The sequence below is a fragment of the Opisthorchis viverrini genome (assembly GCF_000715545.1).
Source record: "Opisthorchis viverrini unplaced genomic scaffold opera_v5_61, whole genome shotgun sequence".
NCBI classification, from domain to species: Eukaryota; Metazoa; Platyhelminthes; class Trematoda; order Opisthorchiida; family Opisthorchiidae; genus Opisthorchis; species Opisthorchis viverrini.
The window spans coordinates 1,704,673-1,727,562 of record NW_008751717.1 but is presented as its reverse complement, the minus strand read 5'-3'; the positions used below and the strand labels follow the sequence as shown (position 1 = coordinate 1,727,562).

The 22,890-nt window shown below is 43.0% G+C and overlaps 2 protein-coding genes across 2 annotated transcripts in view; both read left to right on the top strand.

The window, feature by feature from the left end:
* T265_03989 (hypothetical protein) overlaps nucleotides 1-767 on the top strand; it is a gene marked incomplete at both ends in the record, with an annotated part of 6,412 nt that extends 5,645 nt beyond the window's left edge. The window contains one exon of the mRNA XM_009168596.1: nucleotides 553-767. Coding sequence (XP_009166860.1) covers nucleotides 553-767 — 215 coding nt within the window. The remainder of the gene's footprint in view (nucleotides 1-552) is intronic.
* A 337-nt stretch (nucleotides 768-1,104) lies between these two features.
* Nucleotides 1,105-9,053, top strand: T265_03988 (hypothetical protein; the record flags this gene model as incomplete). Its single annotated transcript, XM_009168595.1, has 2 exons — nucleotides 1,105-1,244; nucleotides 8,852-9,053. 2 exons carry the CDS (start codon nucleotides 1,105-1,107, stop codon nucleotides 9,051-9,053), a joined length of 342 nt encoding a protein of 113 aa, XP_009166859.1.
* Nucleotides 9,054-22,890: the final 13,837 nt, after the last annotated feature.

Here is a 22,890-nt window from a genome sequence, read left to right as displayed (position 1 = left end):
TTTGCGCTGTGCATCGCAACTTGTGGCATGAAGAAACTTATATCGCAACTGAATTGCGTCCATCGTGAGCGGCACATGCTATCCCATCGTGGAGTCATTTAGTTCACTGACCAACAAACACCTCATTTTCACAGTGCAATACATCATCTTTAGGAGTCCCGATCCGATGTTTCGTTCCACAATAGATGAGATAGATCAGCCAAGACCTCAATTCGGCATTAGCTCCAGCTATATTCAAAACAGCCTCACTAGTCGCCGGATAAGTGCTTTTTCAAGAAGTACATTTAAGGAGAACAAACTGGTGTACGATTTTGATGATGCATGTCCCAACGGGTGATGATGGGAATATCTTAACCGAACATCGTTCTTCATTTAGGAGACTGATCGGAAAGCATCCAGCGCAGAGGAGAATGCGGTGGACGGATTAGTCAGCCAAGAGGAATCTGTACCAAAGCAAAATGCAGAGGTGAGTCCAAGTAATGCGAAACTGTTGCTGTTTCCTTCAGTTTTTTGTTTTGGCTACTACACTTGGTCTAATAATCCCCCCAATAGAGGTAGTAGACAAACTTGTTCACCTGGGTAGCTGTATCAGTCCAGGTGACCTCACGAAAGATGATATTTCCATGCGGATCGGGAAGGCCAGATCAGCTTTTTTGAACCTGTGGCGAAGACATGACATGAGCTTATTCGTCAAGGGTGCAATTTGCAATGCTACGGCGCGCTCCGTATTACGATATGGATCAGAGTTCTGTGCGCTGCGCGACTAGGACGTCCAACATCTTTCAGTGCTTGACCATCAATGTCCTCGGAGCATTGCTCGAGTGTAGGGGGAACACCGGACAAGCAATGCCGAAGTACGTCGAATGGTATACGAAGAAAATAACTCACCCTCAATAGATCAACTGACTGCACTGCGTATGTTGCGCAGGCTTGGCCACGTTCTACATATGCCAGTCAACTGACTTCCTCAAAGGGTTCTTTTCACAACCAGGTGAAGGGTGGGAACGAGCTAGAGGCTGGGAAGTATGAAAGCCATTACCAGCAAACTCACCCGCGCTGGTCGATGTAGACCTTCTAAATGGGAACCCGGAATGGGCCACATTAATGGTTAGAGACATTGTCAGACAGAACCAGTCGAGCCCTTATTGGCATCGGTGCATCAAAGGATTGTTCCTTTTCCAATTACCTCAAATCATCGGTGAACGAAACTTAGGTATCCACAACCATGGTACGACATGTACGCGGTTCTTACGGCTGCTGCAAATGATGATGATGATGATGATGACGATGATGATGAGGATGATGATGATGTTGATGATGATGATGATGATGATGATGATGATGATGATGATGATGATGATGATGATGATGATGATGATGATGATGATGATGATGATGATGATGATGATGATGATGATAATGATGATGATGACAGTGTGTAACAAATTGTATATACGTCCAATGACGCAGCACTTGGAAGTATGCTAACTTTGTGAGTTGAATATAGTCACAGTTTCAATTCAACCTTTTTATTGAGAAGATAGGACCTACATGTTCTCTACTGTGAACGATTCGGCCATACGAATGACCGCTAAGAAAGCAGAATTTCATCAACTTTTTCTACTCAAAGACGTTACTATTTTAACTTTTATGGAGAGCAATCTCGTTGCTCGTTAGCTAGTAATTTTCGATGGAAAATAACACAAAATCTGGACAAAATTGCATTCGATCTCAATGTTACAGATAGTGAACAAAACTTCACGGTTACTTGTTAGTGTTAATATGACGTTTTATCTCATTGGTTGGATGATTGTCTTTCATTCTAGTACAAATTAAGAATATCAAACAGGAAGCAAAACAGTTTCAGAGTAACTCATTCATTACCATTTCACTAGATTTGTGATCTAGGATTTCGGTCCAAAGAATTCTGTACAGGAGTATGTTTGAGTCACGTGCTCGTCACGGTTTTCTATACAGCCCTCTTTTCTTCGTCACCATTGCAGTCAGCAGACGGTCCAGACGGAGTGAGTGCCTACCAACAGGAGGTTGTCAAAAACGCCACCGCAACTGAAGTAGATGAAGTAAGCCCAACCACACTGTTATGTTGACCATGTCCAACGTAGTTGTGGCAATGCTGTCAGACTACTCGCACGTGCTCACCATCTAATTTACTTAGACTTCTGATAAAGTTACGGTGAAAAAGACGAAGTCTTGCCTTTGATAACAGGCACTGTGAAGTAAAATCTGACTGCAGAATTTGTCTCTACGGCTTTTTCAAACTTAGTGAGCTAACCAAACTAGGTTCAGCCGGAGAAGCTGGGTAGAAAAACTGAGAAAGCCAAGGGTTGGTGGACTAGGTATCTACGATATTGATATCTATCTCGCAATCTCATTTATTCACCCTAGATGAGGCAGAACCAATGCTTTGAGTGAAGCCAATGGATGATGATTCGTGTGGTAGAATACTGCTACTTTTCATAAACTGGAACATGGATTTGTGTGGAAAATGGTCGGGTGCCTTTGATCCTGTCAGATTAACGTCGATTCGTGGATGCCACAGGTAGACATGATTCGACCATGATGGTTGTGCGGCTTTGTGTTTTGTGATCAAACAACACACCACAAGCAAACACGGACCATAAGGTCGAAAGAGCTTAGATTATGGGGTAGTTTCGCGCTCGACATATAGGCGAAAACTAATAGTAGACTCACCGTCCACGTATTCACCTACCAGAGCCTGAACTAAACAAACGCTACATGCAATAGGTCGTAGGAGTGTTAGTCTAATTTCCGAGCCTCATCGGACCGTACTTTGTGATCGGCACCGCTCAGACCACATCCGCAGCCGTTTCTTCGTTTCGTTTTGTTGAGCAAACCCGTCCCATAAATCCCCTGTTCTGAATCTTGCATGATGGAAATTCGTCTTGTACTCCTCTCTAGCCTACACACATCTCCTAACACATGTCCGACTCAGCTGTTATCGGATAGTTTATTTCGACCGGTAGTTATGATTCGACCGTGGTGGGTTTTGCGGCGTTGATGATGTCGTGCTCAGAGCAATAAACCACAAGCAGACGTGGACCGTAACGTCGAAAGCGCTCAGATGATGGAGAGGTTTCGCCGACCATTGTCTATTTATACTAGTCTATAGAAAGAGCAGATTCTGCGCCATGTGGGGATGGAGGAAAGTGGTGCATAATCGCACCAAAATCATGTATCCGTGAACAATGTGCCTACATACTGCATGAAGTGTTGACATTGCATGACCAACAAACAAACCAACAGGGATGTTTCAGGTCACGAGATATGTTGGAGTAGACAGCTGGTTCGTACGGGGATCGGGTGAATCCACCATCGTTGATGGATACTAGGTCTGTTGTTTACGTAACCAAATGCTATCGAGCAACGGGTTTAGGATGAATTGTGGAGTCAGGACAATTGAAGCCACACACTAGGTCCCCAAATTCCGATGCTCGACCACGCCAAATACATTTCGCTTCCTCCACACATCGGTCCTAACCGAATGTGCAAACTTACTAGCTCACATTGTTTCCATCCAACAGGATTCCCAACCATCAGGCGCAACTCATACAGAAGGTGAATCACGTGCAGAGCTGGTCGATCAGCAGAACGTCCTCCGAAATGCCACCAAAACTGAACAGGATCAGGTAAGTTGTTTTTGAAGCTGTTTTCAAAGTGTTTCGCATCACACGGACCAGTACATTACAATCGCCCACAATCTAGTTCTGCTGGGGCCTTGATTCCCATATTCAACATAGCAAAGCCATTGTGATGTGAACTTCTGATCCATGAGCATTTTCCTGAATTTGTCTCTTGTTTCCTACAGTGTTATTTGCAACTGTTGGGACAAAGGCACAGATACGAAGACGAATGTAGAGGACACATTAAGCTGCTCGAAAACTTATGCTATGCGCCAACCACTCAAAAAGCCCGCATTATTCGGCTCTTCAGTACAGCACATAATTTGATTCACAATGAAATTTTGATCCATCCAAATACAGTGGCAAGCATATTCGTGGCAAGTAAATCCCGATGCTTTGTTAAAGCGCCAGAAATATAACGATTTCAAACTATGATGCATCGCCATCAGAACTCACGTGCTCAGCAAAGAAAGGGAACAGTTTAGATATCGGTAGTGAAATAAAAGCAGATGTGTGATTATACTTAAATTAAAGTGCATCTGTTCCCACGAATTCAAGCGAACCAGAACTTGCATCCTGTAGGATGCCTCATTGGAATATTGACTAGGCCATTCAGTGAATAACAGGGTATCGACCAGTTAGTCACATGATAGTCACAGCTAAGTACCTGGCGCTTTACACGAAGAATGACAGCTGAATTCGAGAGTTCGTCACTGGAGAAGCCACCAAATACGTAATGCTAATTGAACGCAAACACATTGCCAACCAGCCGATCGTGAATAGCTAACTCAGAGCAATGCAAGTCACAGATCTTTTTTATCCCCTCTATTTTCTATTTCATCTCATTTTTTGCTTGGAAAATCGTTGTAGTTTGTTTGTTGACCCAAGTTTGCGAGAAGTAAACTGGGAATTGCTTGCGTTAGAACTGCTCAGGTGAACGTGCTTGCAGTTTGATCCCGTAGTTTTGTTTGGATCTACCTTGCGTTACCGAAGAGGAAAACTAGTGAAAGGAAAAACGTGTTGCCAAAGTCTCCAAGTGTCCTGCATATGAAACGAATCATGGAAATTGAACTTCTTATTTCACACCAGTAGTCTCATTCCGAATGTCCTTGTCCGATCTCCTCGTAACTGTGGCGTTCAGATCAAAATTCTACTTAACGATTTTAGAATTAAGAAAGCTCTTTGCTTAGGCAGTCAGAAATGAATATCTTCTGTGCTTTAGGTCCGTTGATACCTCATTTTTAGAAACCAAGTTTAGTTTGAGTAGTGCTCGAATTGTTATTTTTCAAGTTTCAGCCTTGGTAATGACGAAACCACGAAGCACTATGCAAACAGACTTATTTTTCCCCGACAATCGTCCGGTAGTCGACTACGATTTTTATACTATCTACCATGAAAAATCAGCGCCCAGGGAGGAAAATGCCAGAAAATGATTCCTGCGCAACAGCTAACTGGTATTTGGCATTCACTTAGGTTTGCCGCAGTATGCATACATGAAAATCGAACTTGAGATCACACGGTAGAGAGCAGTAATATTTCTACTTTTTATCCACTCCCGAGAGTAGGTGATTCCAAGGGGTTAAACGAACACAGACTAATTCTCCAAGACACATGTTATGCATCTTGCAGGATGCTATATACTGCAGAAAAAACGGTAAATTGCTTACCAGAACACGCGAGCGGAAGTTCGCCGAGCTCTCCAAAAAAGAAAAGTATTCTGAAAATCAGTGGCAAAAGTATCGTCCCTTTTTTGGGACCACAAGAGGAACATGCCACCAGATCAACACATATATGCATGTACACATGTAAAGGTGCCCGGGCAACTTCGTGACATAGGCCCGTCCCTGTGGCAGAAACACAGTCAATCCAAGCAACAATAATATGTTATGCACAAACACTGCACGCTTTTGTGGACAGAATATGATGACAAACTTGAGTAGCTTGGCGGAATGACCGATGTTATCAGGACGCTGCTTAACACCTTTCGTCTGGACAAATCGTCTAGAGAAACAAAACTATATCAAGCATCCAAAAAATGATGGGTACCAGGTCTGTTGTTTACGTAACCAAATGCTATCGAGTAACTGGTGTTGGACGAATTGTGGAACCACGCGAAATACATTTCGTTTCCCCCACGCATCGTTCCTACCCGAATGTGCAATATTACTAGCTCACATTGTTTCCATCCAACAGGATTCCCAACCATCAGGCGCAACTCATACAGAAGGTGAATCACGTGCAGGGGTGGTCGATCAGCAGAACGTCCTCCGAAATGCCACCAAAACTGAACACGATCAGGTAAGAATCATAAACCACTGGTAGATGAGGCTGTTTCCTGGCTGTTTCGCATCACACGGTCCAGTACACTACAATCGCACACAATCTAGTTCCGTAGGACTACAAACTTCGTCGCATGCAGACTAGCGTTGCTTCACACAATTCTGTACTTAAATCCCACACTGTACATTCTGGCACGCGTTCTGGGGTTTAGTGTTTGGCAATCGTCGGCAGATCACGAACGTTACATCTCGAGGTGATCGTGTGATCACGGCGATCCTTGTGTTTCAGTGTTTCATTTTCAACTAAATCAGACGAATGCCCTCGCTTTACTGATTGACGTCTTTCCGTGATACGCACGCGCACACACTCAGTACTGACTATTTCACAGGAACTCGACCACGGTGACATGGACTCGGCTCCATATCTAGACCGCTGCACAATTGTTTCAGTTCGGCTCATACGAGCATGTTGGTATGTTGACGGAAGGCGCGTTTCGAATCGCGTTTGTAGAATCAATTTTGTGGTCGTTTGCGGGGCTGGATGATATGAGAACAGACAGAGACACTTTCATTCATGATTCTTGTACAACCCAGAGACCCAAACTACCGCTTCGAGTTATTGCTTCGAAGTGATTGCGATTCAACTTCTAGAGGGAGAATTCGATGGGCGAAAAACGCATACCCACGCACAACTCCTCTCCACCCGAAGACGGCCGCGAACGGCGTGGAATCCAGCATTGACTTGCGTACTCTATTTTACTGGAATTCGGGGCTGTTTCTTGGAGCCATGTTTTCGCCATTTCATTCTTTCTCTCAGTATTTTGAATCCTTCTTTGCGTTTCTCTCTGTTCTGTTTTGAAATATTTCAAATTTTTCCAGTGTAAGCTGTTTTTTATTTTCTCCAATCTTCGCGATCGTTTGCTCTTCATTTCCGTTTTCCTTGTGCTATATTTTCCGAAATAGGTAAATGAAGTGGGATATTTTGTCATCGGATTTTGTTGATCGAGATGATGCTACTTCTAGCTGGTGGCTCTTTTAGAATACACTGAAATTATTTAGCGTTGCTTTTACTTCAAACTTTATTTACTAACCCTTTCTGATTCGCAGTCTATATGCTTATACCCCACGCAAGTGCTTAGTATAGGTTCCACATCTCCACATGCTAATATACTTACCAGGAGTGAAATTTTCACTGCCTTCTTCCAACGTGAACATAAGGAACTCAAACGTGCGGAAGCGTTTTCAAGTGCGTTTAGGAGCTTATTTTCAAGAAACGTCTTCGAAAGTCTACGAGATTGCAAATTTCATTGAAAATGTTCTTAGGAATTGCAGCAAAATACACCGGAACGATCATCAGCTAGTGAATTCGGTGTGGTCCGTATAGACATGTTTTGGGAAATGTCGATTAAGCTAGCCTTTAAGGCTTCTCTTACTCCAGGTAATCAAGTATCTTCGTGACTTTTACAAATTAACTTGTAAAATTGGAAGTCGGTGGAAATCGATTATTTTAACTCTTTATTGCACACAACCTGTTGTGTGTACATCTTACCAAAAAAGACTGGGAAGATTCACCTATAAGGTGCCGTAAACGTACAATGTTTTAATTACACCTTCATCACACTTTCGAAACATCGAGCAGCCACATTGACCTCAAGGTGAGAGGTGCACCTTCATGAATGAATTATTGATTGCTTCTTGTTCGAGTAATCCCTAGGACAAACAGGTTGGTGTTTCTTAATGTGCGAAAGCCTAAAAGTATGACTAAATGTGCGTCGAAGTCGGCTATGAGAGTTTTCATCTCTGCAACCGATATTTAATATAGTCGACGTTGTTCAACTGGAGCAGTTGACTGTGTTGTCTTACGCGAATTCCGCTCAAGTGAATGTATATCTGTCGGTCCTCCCACTGGGATAGCTTGATATGGTTCATGATTTGGACATAACTATTAGGAGCTGTTTGTCGCCAACAAAGGATTCGGTTTTCATACCTTTTGAAGAATCCGCGATTCGAGAACTTCGTATTGGTGGCCTTATGCAAATAAAGTTATCATAAACGTGTGGCCCCAAGTGAGCGCTATCCAACCGAGCTTGTGATACAAATGGTTCATCTTCTTTGAGGAATGAAAAACCACGAAAGATAAAATCTGACGCTTGCTTTGACCACACAAAGCTGCGCTCGGAGATTTCCGGCATGTATTCCCCGCAGCATTATACAACCATTTTGAGCAAGTTTAAAAGGATAACACAGCTATTCATCGCATGTCTAAAGCATAAATGATCTGCTCCTTTTTGATTTCAAGGTGCACACAAGCTGACACGAAAACAGGTCGCAATTTGCCCTTGTGCATCACAACTTGTGGCATGAAGAAGCTCACATCGCAACTGAGTTGCGTCCATTGTGATCGGCACCTGCTGTCGTATCGTGGAGTCATTTAGTTCGCCGGTGAAAAAGGGCCTCATTTTCACCAAACAAGAAATCATCTTTAGGAGTTTCCGGCAGATGCATCGTTCCACAACTCTCGAGAAGGGTCAGCTAAGACATCACCCAGTCGTCAGTTCCAGCTCTATCCAAAAGAGCTTCAGTGTTCTCCTGCTAGGTGCTTTTTCAAGTGGTATATTGCAGAAGAACAAACTGGTGTACGATTCCGGTGATGTATGTTCCAACAGGAGTTGAAGATAAGAATATCTTAACCGATCATCGTTCTTCTTTTAGGAAAATCATCACAGCGCAGAGGAGAATGCGGTGGACGGATTAGTCAGCCAAGAGGAATCTGTACCAAAGCAAAATGCAGAGGTGAGTCCAAGTAATGCGAAACTGTTGCTATTTCCTTCAGTCTTTTGTTTTGGGTACTACACTTGGTCTAATAATCCCCACAATAGAGGTAGTAGACAAACTTGTTTAACTGGGCAGCTGTATCATTCCGGGTGCTATCACGAAAGGTGATATTTCTATCTTGACTGGGAAACCCAGAGCAGGTTTTATGAACCTGTGGCATAGGCGTGACATCAGCTTGTCCGCTAACGATCAAATTTACAATGCTGCGGTGCGCTCCATATTATCATATGGATCGGAGATCTGTGCACTGCGCGCCGAGGACGTCAAAAGTGTTTAACCGTCAATGTCTCCGGAGCATGGCCCGAGTGTAGTGGGAACACCAGATAAGCAATCCCGACGTACGTCGAATGGTATACGAAAGAAATAACTCACCCTTAATAGATGAACTGATTACACTGCGTAGGTTACCCTGGCTTCGCCGCGTTCTGCGTATGCCAGTCGACCGACTTCCTCGAAGGGTTCTTTTCACACAACCAGATGCATGGTTGGAACGAGCCAGAGGGGGTCAAACAATAACTTAGCATTACCAGCAAACTCAGCTGCCCTGGTCTCTACGGGACATGCAGTCTTTTAGTCAAATGTCAGTAAACTTCCATGCGATGATACTTGTCGCTCCGAAATCAAGGACGCGTAAATCGCAATCAATTGGTTAAATTCATCCGTGCCGTTTGATCTTTAAGCTATCTTCACAGGAACTGCGTATTCTGCATGCGCTTGCCGAGTATTGTTATTATTTTCAAGTTGTTCCCACTTCGTCGATTGCGTACCATCGTTCTTCGCGGTTCAGCACCCTAAGAGCGACGCGCTTCTCAAAACATATGAAGTTTTCATAAGCATGCTCATAAAGCTGCTTAGATGATGGGGAAATTTCGCGTCCGACTAATAGGCGATAGCCCAAAGGAACCTCTCCGTCCACGTATTCATCGACCACAGCCTGAACTAACTAAATTCTACAAGAAGGAGTTCATCGAACGCGTGCCTCGTTCCTGGTTGTTTTAATCTAATTTCCAACCTTCATCGGACAGTACTGTGTAGCCGACATCGTTCAAACCACTTCCGCAGCTGCTTCCTCGTTTCACTTTGTTGAGAAAATGCACCCATAAATCCACTGTTCTGAATCTGGCCTGAGGAAAAATTCGTATTTTACTCCTCTCCAGCTTACACACTTGTTACTCTCGTAAGGTATGTTCTACTAGGATGTTGTCCGATAGTTTATTTCGACCGGTGGCTATGCTGCCAAATAGTACGGAAAATCATGCGCTGATTGGAAGAAGATGATGGAAGGAGGTGATGCACAATCTCACCATAATCATGTAGCCGTGAACAATGTGCCTGCATACTGCATGGAATGTTGACTTTGCATGACCAACAAACAAACCAATCGGAATGTTTCAGGTCACGAGATATGTCGGAGTAGACAGCTGATTCGTGTGGGGATTTCGGCGAACAACCATCGTTGATGGGTACTAGGTCTGTTGTTTACGTAACGAAATGCTATCGAGTAACCGGTTTTGGACGAATTGTGGAGTCAAGAATTGTGGAACCACGCGAAATACATTTCGTTTCCCCCACGCATCGTTCCTACCCGAATGTGCAATATTACTAGCTCACATTGTTTCCATCCAACAGGATTCCCAACCATCAGGCGCAACTCATACAGAAGGTGAATCACGTGCAGGGGTGGTCGATCAGCAGAACGTCCTCCGAAATGCCACCAAAACTGAACACGATCAGGTAAGAATCATAAACCACTGGTAGATGAGGCTGTTTCCTGGCTGTTTCGCATCACACGGTCCAGTACACTACAATCGCACACAATCTAGTTCCGTAGGACTACAAACTTCGTCGCATGCAGACTAGCGTTGCTTCACACAATTCTGTACTTAAATCCCACACTGTACATTCTGGCAAGCGTTCTTGCGTTTAGAGTCTGCCAATCCTCGGCAGATCACGAGCGTCACATCTCGAGATGTTATTCTGTTCTCGGTGGCCGAGGAAATGCGGAAACCTTCGAGTTTTTTACTCGCACCTTCATCTTACTTGCGAGTCTTTGTGTGTTGAACGTAACCTCAGGGTGCGAGCTGCTCCGTGATGAACGATTTATTGTTTTCCTGTTGTTATTATACTTTCTTGATCATCTAGTTTGATGTTTCCTCATTTTCACCCGCCAAAAATCATGGATTATTTTGCGGTAAGGTTGGCTTTGCAGGTTTTCATCTCTATAACCGTTATCTGATATAGCCGGCTGGAGCAGTTGTCTACATTGTTGTATAGATAGTCTGCTCAAAAATATCTGTCTGTCCATCCTCCTACTGGGAAAGCTTGATATGATTAATGTTTTGTACATAAATTCTGGGGGGTCTTTGTCGCCAATAACTGATTCTCTAGTTATAGCTTTTGAAGAATCCGCATTTTGAGGGCTTATTATGGTGTAAAAAAATTTATTGAAATATCCGCTTCCAAGTAAATGCTATCCAACTGAGCTTATAATACAAATGGTTCATCTTTTTTGGTTCATCTTTTTTTGCGAAAAAAGATAAAATTTAACCCTTGCATTGAGAACATAAAGCTGCGCTTGGAGATTTCCGACATGCATTCCCCGCAGCGTTATACAACCATTTTGAGCAAGTTTAAACGGATAATACAGCTATTCATCGCATGTCTAAGGCATAAATAATCTGCTTTTTTTTATCTCAAGAAGCACGCAATCCGATACCAGAACAGGTCGCAAATCGCGCTTGTGAGTTGCAAGTTGTGGCATGATGAAACCCATATCGCAGAGGCGTTTCGTCCATTGTGAACGGAATATGCTAACTTATCAGAGAGTCATTTAGGTCGCTGGCCAAAAAAGACCTCATTTTCACAAAACATAACATCATGTTTAGGAGTTCCGGACCGACGTTTCGTTCCACCATCCATGAGATAGGTGAACCAAGAACTCAACATAGCATTAGTTCCAGCTATATTCAAAAGAGCATCACTAGTCGCCAGATAGGCGCTTTTTGAAAAGGTAGTTTTAAGGAGAACACACTGGTGTACGATTCCGATGATGCATATTCCAACGGGTGATGATCAGAATATCTTAACCAAACAGTGTTCTTCTTTTAGGAGACTGATCGGAAAGCATCCACCGCAGAAGAGGATGTGGTAGACGGATCCGTCAGCCAGGAGGAATCTGTACAAAAGCAAAATGCAGAGGTGAGTCCAAGTAATGCGAAACTGTTGCTAGTTCCTTCAGTCTTTTGTTTGGCTACCATACTTGGTCTAATAATCCCCAGTGGCTTAGGCGTGGCATCAGCTTATCCGTCGAGGGTCAAAATTATAATGCTGTGGTGTGTTGCATATTATTACCTGGATCAGAGACCTGCATGTTTCGCGCCCATTGATATCTTTGTAGGATCGCCCGAGCGTAGTGGGGAACCTGGATAAGCATTGTCGAAGTACGTCTAATGATGTACGAAGGAACTCATGAACTGATTACACTGCGTAGGTTGCGCTGGCTTGACGACGTTCTGCGTATGCCAGTCATCCGACTTTCTCGAAGGGTTCTTTTCACACAACCACATGAAGTGTGGGAACGAGGCAGAAGTGGCCAAACAACAACTCTGTTCGTTAGTATAACTGTCAATACCAGAAAAACTCAGCTGCGTTGGTCGCTGGCGTCTTCCTGGATGGGAACCCCGAAATGAACCTCATCAATATTTGGAGGCATTGTCAGACATATCCAGTCGAGCTCTTAATAGCACTCGTGCATCCAAGCTATTGCCCTCACTTAACAGTCCGCTGATAGTGCTGTATTGACGAGCCAGTTTATCAGCTCCCACCTCTAATGGGCAGTTACCTACCCCACCTCCCCGAATCATCGGTGAGCGAATCAGTGGCAGCTACAACCGCTGTACGACAAGTACGCGGTTCTTGTAGTAGCTGCTGATGATGATGACACTGTAGCAAAATGTATGTTCGTCTTATGATGCGGCACTTGATGGTATGCTCATTTTGTGAGTTGAAATTAGTCCCAGTCTTAAAGCAGCAACCTTTTCTTATTGAGATAATGGACCCCGTTTCCTGTCAGAAGATAAAGTTTTAATCAGTGCACTAAGTGAAGTATTTGCTGACCGGTGACGGAGTTTGAATATGTTAATTTATTAGGCTTTCGTGTGCGGTTGAAAGTACACACTACAAAGTTTTGGGGAATATTTTTTCTTCATTCCGCTTTACTCTATTCTAAATTGTTCCTTAACTACGGTATCAAGGTCTACGAAAATGTTTACCTTAGAATTCATAGGTAGTATATTTCTCCATCTGCCGCTCATTAGCAGATTAACAGACTACTTAAAGCAACTTTCGGGATAGTTGTTTTCCTACGCTAGTCTACTGAACTCCTCGATAAATGTGAGATTAAGGTCTTGCAACCCAAAATCGAAATTGTTGGTTCTCGAGAGCTTTCTGCCAAGTCTTCTAAACAAATGTTGGTTTGCAATTTGAGTAAGATGGTAACTTGATAGTAATCCTCAAAAACTTGAAGTATGCACGGGTGAAACGAACGTATTGCTGACAGCGCCGGAGATAACCCGCCAACTGTTTCAAAAAGAAAGTGTCACTTCTGTGGATCAATTGGAATCAAATGGAGCGAAATGTCTTCACAATAGATTTGCCGCAAAAATCTTTACCCTGAAAACTTAGCACAGAACTTATCTCCCTGAGGAGCATGGTAGAGCAAATAAATTGAAATCTAAGCTAAACAAATTGACCTTGCCGTGCCACTCAAAGAAACCTTAGAATGGAGGATGTGGTGTGGTTATCTTTGTACCGTCATGCAGAACAAACGACGTATTGCGCCAAGCTGTAAAAGTTTGCTTTGTTTCCCGGAATATTCCAGAGGATTACTACAGTTCGTACGTATAACGTTCCGTTTGGCTCGTCACTTACTCGGGTGTTTAGTGGCACTTATGCCAGGATGATTATTTTTGTCGGAGTTCCAGTCATTTAGTCAAATATCAGTTAACTTTCATGCAATATTACCTGTTCGCACCGAAATCAACGGCGCGCTACCCGCAATCGGATGGGTTAAATTCATCAGTGTTGTTTGATTTTTAAGCCATCTTCACAGAAACTGTATATTCTGTATGCGTTGACCGAGCATCGTTTATTGTTTTCAGATGTTCGAAATTCGTCACCCGCGTAACATCATGCTTTTCGGTTCAGTGCCGAAAAAACCGCGCGATCCTCAAAAAATTTAAAGTTTTTATAAGCACGCACATAAAGCTGCTGAGAGAGAATTATGAGGGAGCATATTTTCAAGAAAATCTATATGAAGTTATTTCACATATGAGAGGTCATTGTATGAAATAGTGGACAGTGAAAAAGTAACCATGTCAGGCAAATAATATGCTACGCTTCAGCTTGGATTGCGTAACCAACCCGCAATCTTAAAGATAGTGTTCATGCTTTGACCGTGATTAACAAGCCTAGTGCAACGTTTAGTCTCTTGGTTTTTCAGTACCTCAACAGATTCAAAAACTGGCAGAGTGTGCAAATAAAGCACGATCGTTTTGAAAAATAACAATGCATTCTACGGACGACAAAGTTATTCGGATTTCTTCTTTGATGATACAATGCTACACCGAAGTCCAGCGAAATTGGTTGCGTACTGTGGAAATTTCTAGGCACCCTTGTTAAATAACCACACTATTTTGAATAGATTGGCAACAATAGTCGGAGAAGATTTTACTTAACAATATACTCAATCAGTCTGAGGCAGAGAGCGATAGGTGAAGTCTCATGTGAGAACGACTTTGGGAAATGCCCTTGTCATTCAACAGACCCCACGAAAAGGGGTCAGATATCGGAGGGTCAACAAATCTGGTTTGATTTGAGGCACATCACGAAGCATGAATTCTCTGTGGGTTCTGTTATTCGTTATTCGTACACTTACAACCACATACTCGGGAGTAATTATTCGTAGTTTGATAGAAAATATCTACCCGGAAACTCTGGACTGATATGAGGCGTGGAGGAATTGGAAACCAGTGAAATTTTCTGTGCCAAGCTGAGCGGAATTTCCAATCAGAAGCAGCTGGCCTACATACTGCCAGCTACCAACAATATCTGCGAAATTTTGCCATATGAAATAAATGCTGAGGGAGCGTAATTTAATCCCTTTTGTTTTCTATCCAAGTGTACTACTATTTTTCTTTCATGTTGAGCAATCGCGTTGATCATTAGTTATTAATTTTCTATGGTAAATAAGGAACAATCTGGACAAAATTGTATTTGAGGTCGATGGTACCGGTACTGAAAAAACTTCACCACTTATTTTTCGGTGAATCTGACTTTTAACCTAATTGGTAGGATGGTTGGTTTTCATTCTAGTCCAAAACAGTTTCACACTAACAATAATATAAACATTTCATTAGATTTGTGCTCTAAGTTTTCAGTCTTAAGTATTCTGTACAAGAGCATGGTTGAGTCACGTGCTCGTCACGGTTTTCTATACAGCCCTCTTCTCTTCGTCACCATTGCAGTCAGAAGACGGTCCAGACGGAGTGAGTGCCTACCAACAGGAGGTTGTCAAAAACGCCACCGCAACTGAAGTAGATGAAGTAAGCCCAACCACACTGTTATGTTAACCATGTCCAACATAATTGTACCAATGCTATCAGACTACCGGCATGTGTCTACCGTCTCATTTACTGAGAGTTCTATAAAAGTTAGAGTAGAAAAGACAAAACCTGGCCTTTGATAACGGGTACTGCGAAATAATAATGACTGCAGTTTTTGTCCCTTCAGCTATTTCAAACTTTGTGAGCTAACCCATTTGGGTCCAGCCGGGTGGGGAGAGCTATCACAATGATATTATTCCTCAAACCGTCAAACGTTTTACTGAAATCAGCCCAGGTGTTCCAAACGCTCTAATTCCGCGACCGATTTCAGAAGACACGAATGTTCTTCCTCCTCGTGTTATTTTGTCAAACAGTTTGGTATGTCGAATTCTTAGCACATTCCTTTGTCTAGAAGAATTTATTGCACAACCGTGTAAGGTGTATAAGCTAATGCTGGCAGAAAGTGTTTCAGTACCGATGCCATTGATTGCGAGTTGGTAGATGAACAGATTAAACGGGTAAGTCTGTGGACGGGATGTATTTGCATATGAACGGCAAACCAGTACGTATCATCCCATACCTGAACTATCTGACAGAGTTCATTTGAAGCACTCTCTGTGCCTGTTACACACTAATTACCGTTAAGCCCAGCCACTTTTTGTTTACGACCCATAGTGAAATTCATTTATGGATGAAGGCTCCTGAACATGCCATCCTTCTGCTCACCGCGATTTACCAATAGAACTCTCAGAATTTGTTTTAATCACCAACGTTCTGATGACTCAGAAAATTTTATCTTCTATGGTTGGCTACTAAGTAGTTGCACCATCAGTGAGTAGTGATATCTGAGTAGGCAACTCAATCCTTAAGAAAATTCATGGACAAATCTAAGAAGAGCAGTTATCAGGTCAGTCCTCAATCAGCGGACAGTAAGATCCACCCACACATCGCAATAATTTACAATTGAATTCTAACGTCCAGAAAGTTAGCTAAATTCTCATTGGTGGAGGAACTTGAGACCCCTTTTATCAAATTTGTGTTTCAAATAGGCGTATATTAATAAACCATAATCCGCCACAGACATCCCTCCATAGCCAAACTGACAGATGAGCGAATGGTGACTTCAACTTTGCTTCCTTCCACAGGGTGTCATCTATACCACTTTATATCCGCTGCTGTCCGAAAACAACAAGAATGAAACGACTACCACTCCAGAGCATCCCGTAGACATGCCGCCTAACTATGATGATGTGGTAAGCTGAAGAAAAATTTATTCAGTCGGCAGACATTTGACAGCTCGTAGTGAATTTGAATTTCCGCCCCTTATTCACGCTAACACCAACCAATTAGATGGCTTAGTGGTTAGAGTGCGAATTTGCTGACCGGAAGGTCCGTGGTTCGAACCCGACCTCCTCATTTCGAGTTCCTCTATCTGGGCTTGGGCAACCCGGTTATATCCCAGCTTTCGTGCCTCCATTCATTGGCATGGCAGCTGGACAACAAAAAGGTGTTACCGCCGAATAATTTTACAGTGAAGATGCTTGACCTGTGCTACATTGAGAAGTGATCATATTTCGAATGAGCCCATTGCTTTGAGCACATTGATATCAGCTCAGTCCTCTTACTTTCTACGTGGTACACGCTAAAATGCACTGAAGATGCGCAACCTTTGAACTGTTTGTTTAAAACGCCTCCATCTACCCGGTTATCAATTGCTTCAAACAGGGCAACGCAAGGGGAATCGGATACTGACATTTGGGTTCCAAAGTCGACCGTGAAACAGATAAACATTTTTTATTAAAATAACTAATTGACAGGAGCTATAGTATAGCGCAGATACGGACTAGCCCTTCTGGGGAACATGCATTTGGTTATTCGTGAGTGACGTGAAAAAAATAGCGGGGGTTTACGGAGGGAAAATTAAGACTCACTAAACTGGAAGACTAGAAGACTGCATGAAGCATACGTGCACCACTCGGTCACAATGTGGAGGAGTGATGACCTTTTGCGGTTTCTAGCATGCATCGAAGCATTGGCATACCTATTGGAAGAATCTCTCTCATTTTTGTTTCACTGGATACTAGGACCTAGCTCCGGTTATAAGCCAGTCTTACTGTAATATGCACTCGTAGAGCACTTGTTTGATGATATATGACTCACAGTTCAGTCATTTTTGAGGTACTTCTCTTTGGAATTAGGTCAAATTATATTAGATGATGTCTTAATAGAACCAATCAACAGTATAGAGCCAGGTACAAGTTGTCATTAAGGTTCAGCGAAACAGCTGTGCCCAGACTGCAGACCATGCGTTGTATGCAGTCAATCACTGGCCTAATTTCGCAAAAATAATATTCTCATTGTTTCCATTTTTAAATCTTAGACGATATTTAATGAGTCGCATGTACGCTACTTTGGAATTTATAAACTGGTCGTTTGAGTTAGTCAGTGGAAGCAGCACTCTCGGCTTTATCGGTAACTTATACGAGTTCATAGCACTACTGCCATTCGATTGTTATTGTTTGAAAGGGTTGCATACCATCCGTTCCCAAATTGTTGCTATCGAGGATAAGTGTACGTGTGCATTCCGTTCAGCTGTAACAACCTTTCGATGCCCAGCTGTCATGCCACCCGGTGGAAGCACGAGGGCCGGGATACTGCCAGGTTGTCCAAGCCTAGACAGGGGAAGTCGAGAGGCGGAGTTCGGTTTTGAACCAGTAAACTCGCACACTGACCAGTGAGCCATCCCACCCCCACGTGTGCATTCATTCATAGAAGTATTGCACGTGCCACTGTAAGGTGGTCCTGGTTATGAAGTTACCTGTTTTCCTCTTCACTGAGCGATGATGTTAACCAAATGGCTGTCAACACGAACATTTCCCGAGATAAATCTACTTTCTACTATTTCCAATCACCTATCTCAAATAATCGTTGCTGAAGGAGAAACGTTATGTTGAATTTTGGAAGCTGTGCGTTTCGGAAGTGCAGCTACGGAATAGCATATATATCAATTCACGACAAGCTGCTGGAGCAATTCCGTCCATTTTTTCTCTAATTGATTGTTGTGAATTCTTTAAAGATGCATAGAGCGGTTAAGAGATTTGACTTTCTTCTTGAAAATCACTGGTCTACCGATGCATATTTGTGCAACTGATCCGATATGGCGATTGCATTAGATCGCACAAAATGTGGATGCATCATCGCCAAATGGATCTCGTTTTCAGTGTTAGTCAGAAGTAAGTGACCACGCTTGTTCAGAACACTTATCTTTCAAATGAATTACCAACCCAAAGGAGCAAACTAGGAAACTGACAACAGTAATTAAACCAACTCTGACGGAAGACTGTCTTAAAACTATTTTATCAGCAAGAAATGTGGTTCGACAGCAAAGTAAAACCAATTATCCAGACAGATTCTTAAATTTCGCTACAGCGTGATCGGGCGCAGTGGGAAGTATAACAGTCTGTGAAGTCATACTGAAGCAGATTTCGTCATGTATGTGAGGCCAGCGTATAATGAGAGGCTCAGCAGTTTTACCCATATTGGGAATCACCGGTAGTGCGTATCTTGCGAAACTTGAGCTAGTTTTGAAACCCGTGACTTCCCGATTGGCAATTTGAACACTTCACTCCTCGAACACGAATGGTTGATGAGCAACGTGATAAGCTCGCACTAAGTCAAGATGCGGTGCCATGCAACTTCCAACCATGGATCTGAGACGTTGTTCCTCGGAGAGCCAATCAATCAGAATATGACCACGTGATGTGGTTTCCGTGATTAAAAGATGAGTGGTGCCATATTTTGTCTGAGCGCAAGCTAAGCACGCTGCCAATCAGTGGTTTATGACTACAGGTTGTGTTAGACTATTAGCTGGAAGATCGCCAGTTCGAGACTCCCAGGAGTTTCGTGAGATGTACTCTGCTGAGGATTTCAAATAAGGATAAAACACCTTTAAAGGGCTTCTTAGCTTTCACAATAGACTGGCTTAACTTACAGAAATAATTCTCTGTTAAAATTCCACAATTTCACACTACCAACAACCTGTAAAATCCCTATTTTAGTATATTATACGGCGATGCAAACGAGATATACTGAAGAATTATCAGTTAGTATCATTCGGTGAAAGGAGAAGCATAGGTACGCCTACTACGAACGAACACAGGAATTCGCATGCTGAGACTTTTCAAATATTCTTTTTTAGTCAATATAATCATCATTGCAGTAAACGTGGCAATTAAAACAGATCCAAATTGAACATCTGTCACTGGCACCAGTGACTGTAACACAGTGGTGTACACGGGTTCCTCGTTGCCGTACATCCATGTTGATTGATTTGAATAAAGCCCCATAATGAAAAGTATAGCAGGGCAAGAGATATAGGGCTAGTCGATCAAAAACGTCAGAAGTGTCTACACCTCTAACAATCATTCAGACAGTCTGGAAAGAAGCTGACATCATTACCGCCGATTAGTTACCATATCGTTCAGTGGCTCCAGCCCAACAAGACAGGGTCATGGGAATCTCACTCTAGAAGGCGTCCAACCTGGTTGTTGGTCTGTTCGATCACCTTGGTGGTTGGATTGTAAACATGTTACTACCATCAAGGTGAAATGGTCAGTGCACTGATATACCAGCGTCTAAAAATTTTCCTAGTATCCTTCAATCGCTTCCACCACGTCATACTCCGTCTGCCACTCCGACTGTCTTTTTGACGCAGCCAGTGGCTTAGATTGGCAAAAGCAATTCTGGCCTTTCAAATCCGTGCACTCATCTCGTGTCACTACTCACATATTCTAGAACTTCCAGTGTCACTGCTTTAACTCTCATAGGCATGTTCGAAAACTGTGGGCTCTCGTAGCACGAGCTTACACTTTGAAGTACATACCGGAGAGCTAGATGACAGTAGTCAGCTTTTCTCTACGCTTCCTGCTCTTTTGCAAGTGAGAAAAATGTAGTGGGCATATCCCAGGACAAGGTTCTCACTCGCAGAGGATTCAGCTCAGGAGTTTTGAGACCTCCCAGAGTTCGCCTCATTAAACAAAAGTTTAGTGGACACACCTTCTATAGAAGCTTTTGGAAAGCCCTCATGCAATCATAAGCACGTGAATAAAACAGAGCATGACACCCATGAACTTCTCGGCATACTTTGTCGCGCAAGCGTGAAAAAAAGAACCGATCGGCCCGCCCCTGATATCACAAAATACCAAGATTGCAGGGCTCCTATACGCAGGCCATTGCTTTAAAACTCGACAATGTGAAGATGTGGTCTTAACAACCCCTCTCCAGCCAGAATTCTTCTTGCTACATTCTCAGAACGTCAAATGAGGGACGACAAGTATGGATGTACGGTGGGTCAAGCTGGTTCTTCTTTGGGAACCGCACTTAGTGCATGTACCTGTTTTGAAAACGGGCACCACTATCGACTCATTCAAATTGTTTCGGACGATTTCCCTCACCATGATAGAGGCCAACGTTTTACACGAGCGCCAAATGAAGAGTTTACCGATTCAATGACACCTGAAGCTAGGTCATCATAGTTTCTCTGCTAATTATTCTGATTCCTGTTACCGTTGCAGGTTCACAATACCACGCTGCCTAATGAAATAAGCAATCAAAAGAATGTGACGCAAACGGACGTTGAGCCAAGCCAGCATGAGGTATGGTTTAGTTCAGTTCAGTTACTACTCTATACTTGATTTTGATGACTCTCGTAGCGTCAGTTGCCGACAATCGTCAACCTCCAATTGTTTCGTTCGACACCATAATGAATACAGCCGCAACCAAGTCCTAGTTACGACAGCTGAGTAAGTTCACTACCAACTCGCAAAAGATATGGGCTCATACGGTTGACGGCTACTTTAAGCTATCGAGCAAAAACAATAGAATTCACCACAGGCCACGTTTTGCTATACCACGTTGACTGTTGGAGAACAGTCAGATGATTCTTCCAAAATTTCCCTGAACTTCGTGGATCGTCCAATGAGTTTCACACGTTCATGATTGAGGTTAGAATTAGAGCACTTCTTACGACGCGCCTAGTGTTATTCCAACAGTGATTAATCCAAGCACTTTTCATTTAACTTTAGGAAGCCCAAGGACCACCGGAAATGGTCTGAAAAAAAGTTGTGATCACGTTTTCTCCGTACTGTGTTTGACGCTTTGAAACAAACTCCGGATACAGAAAATGCTCACTTTTTTACGTTTCACGAACGTGTTTCACACTCTTCTCCAATAAAAACACTGAACAAGACCTTTTTGTGATTGATGAGATTTCTTGGAGAGTTGTAAAGTCCACCTTGTAAGTAACACACTGTTGCGTGCGAGCCCACTGTTTACTGACCGCACTGATCGGTAAACTGGCATAATGCTGCACTTTGCAAACCGTACTTCCACACACAACCAAATGGTTCACGTACAGATTTTTCATCTAGTCCAGCCTTGGTTGGGATTCTCCATTCGGTGTATCACAAAACATGCCAAGGTGAACAAATATCTATACTTCATGCTAACAGGCGAGTCCAAATGGGGACGCAACGGGTAGCGGACTCTTTCTCAGAGCTAACGACATCCTACACTCATTTCCTAGATGTCAGCTCACATTCCAGAACAAAGATCTACGGCATTCGGCCAATAAACGACAATGGCAGAATTCGAGTCGTCCACTGATAATCAAAACCCATCATTCCTTTTGGAAGACCTACACTCCATCCACTGCCCTGTTATGTCATGGTGTGATCTGACTTCCCCTCTCCGAGCCCTTTTGGATCAGACGGCACCTTCGTCTTAAATTTCACGTCTATGACTGGGTAATTATCAGATCGTCGGTGAGAAACGTTGACCGATCAGACAAAGACATTCTAACCATTCACCGGTTATCAGGAAAACGTCTGAATTGGTGCACAGCTGAGTACACCAAAAAAGCAACACAAATCAAAACTCGTAGACGAACATGATACAGTCAATCAAGGGGTTGTTTATCTGAAGTCCCCATGCCAATGTGATATGTGCCGGTATTTTTCAAATGACTTAGTAGGAAGTCAGGTGTCCCGATATGAATGTTAAGATGTGAACAACGTGAGGCATGAAGCCCGATTTGTTGCACAGGTCCACGTGACATCCAAGGTCGATGAGGAAAAGACCTGCATTATTAAAAAGCCTCTCAAAATACATGGTCTACTGTTTATTGAAAATCGTATTAAGGCACTGCTGCGATGACTGTCTGGAAACATTTACACAGTCCCAAGATTTTCTAATTTCTTTTACCATTGACGTGGCTACCTTGATGCGGTACAAAGATTGCGGACCTAGCTGTTGGCCGGAGAAAATAACTGCACTTTTAACTACCGGAAAATTCGTAGTTGAACATGCGTAGCCCCCCCCCCCCCAAAAAAAAAACATCAGTTGCACCAGAAAACTTGTCCCCGGATTTGTTCTTGAATAGTTTCGAGAACCAAACCATTCAGATGTAGCATTATCTTGCCACTATGACAAATGCCTTCGGACGGTACAAAATAA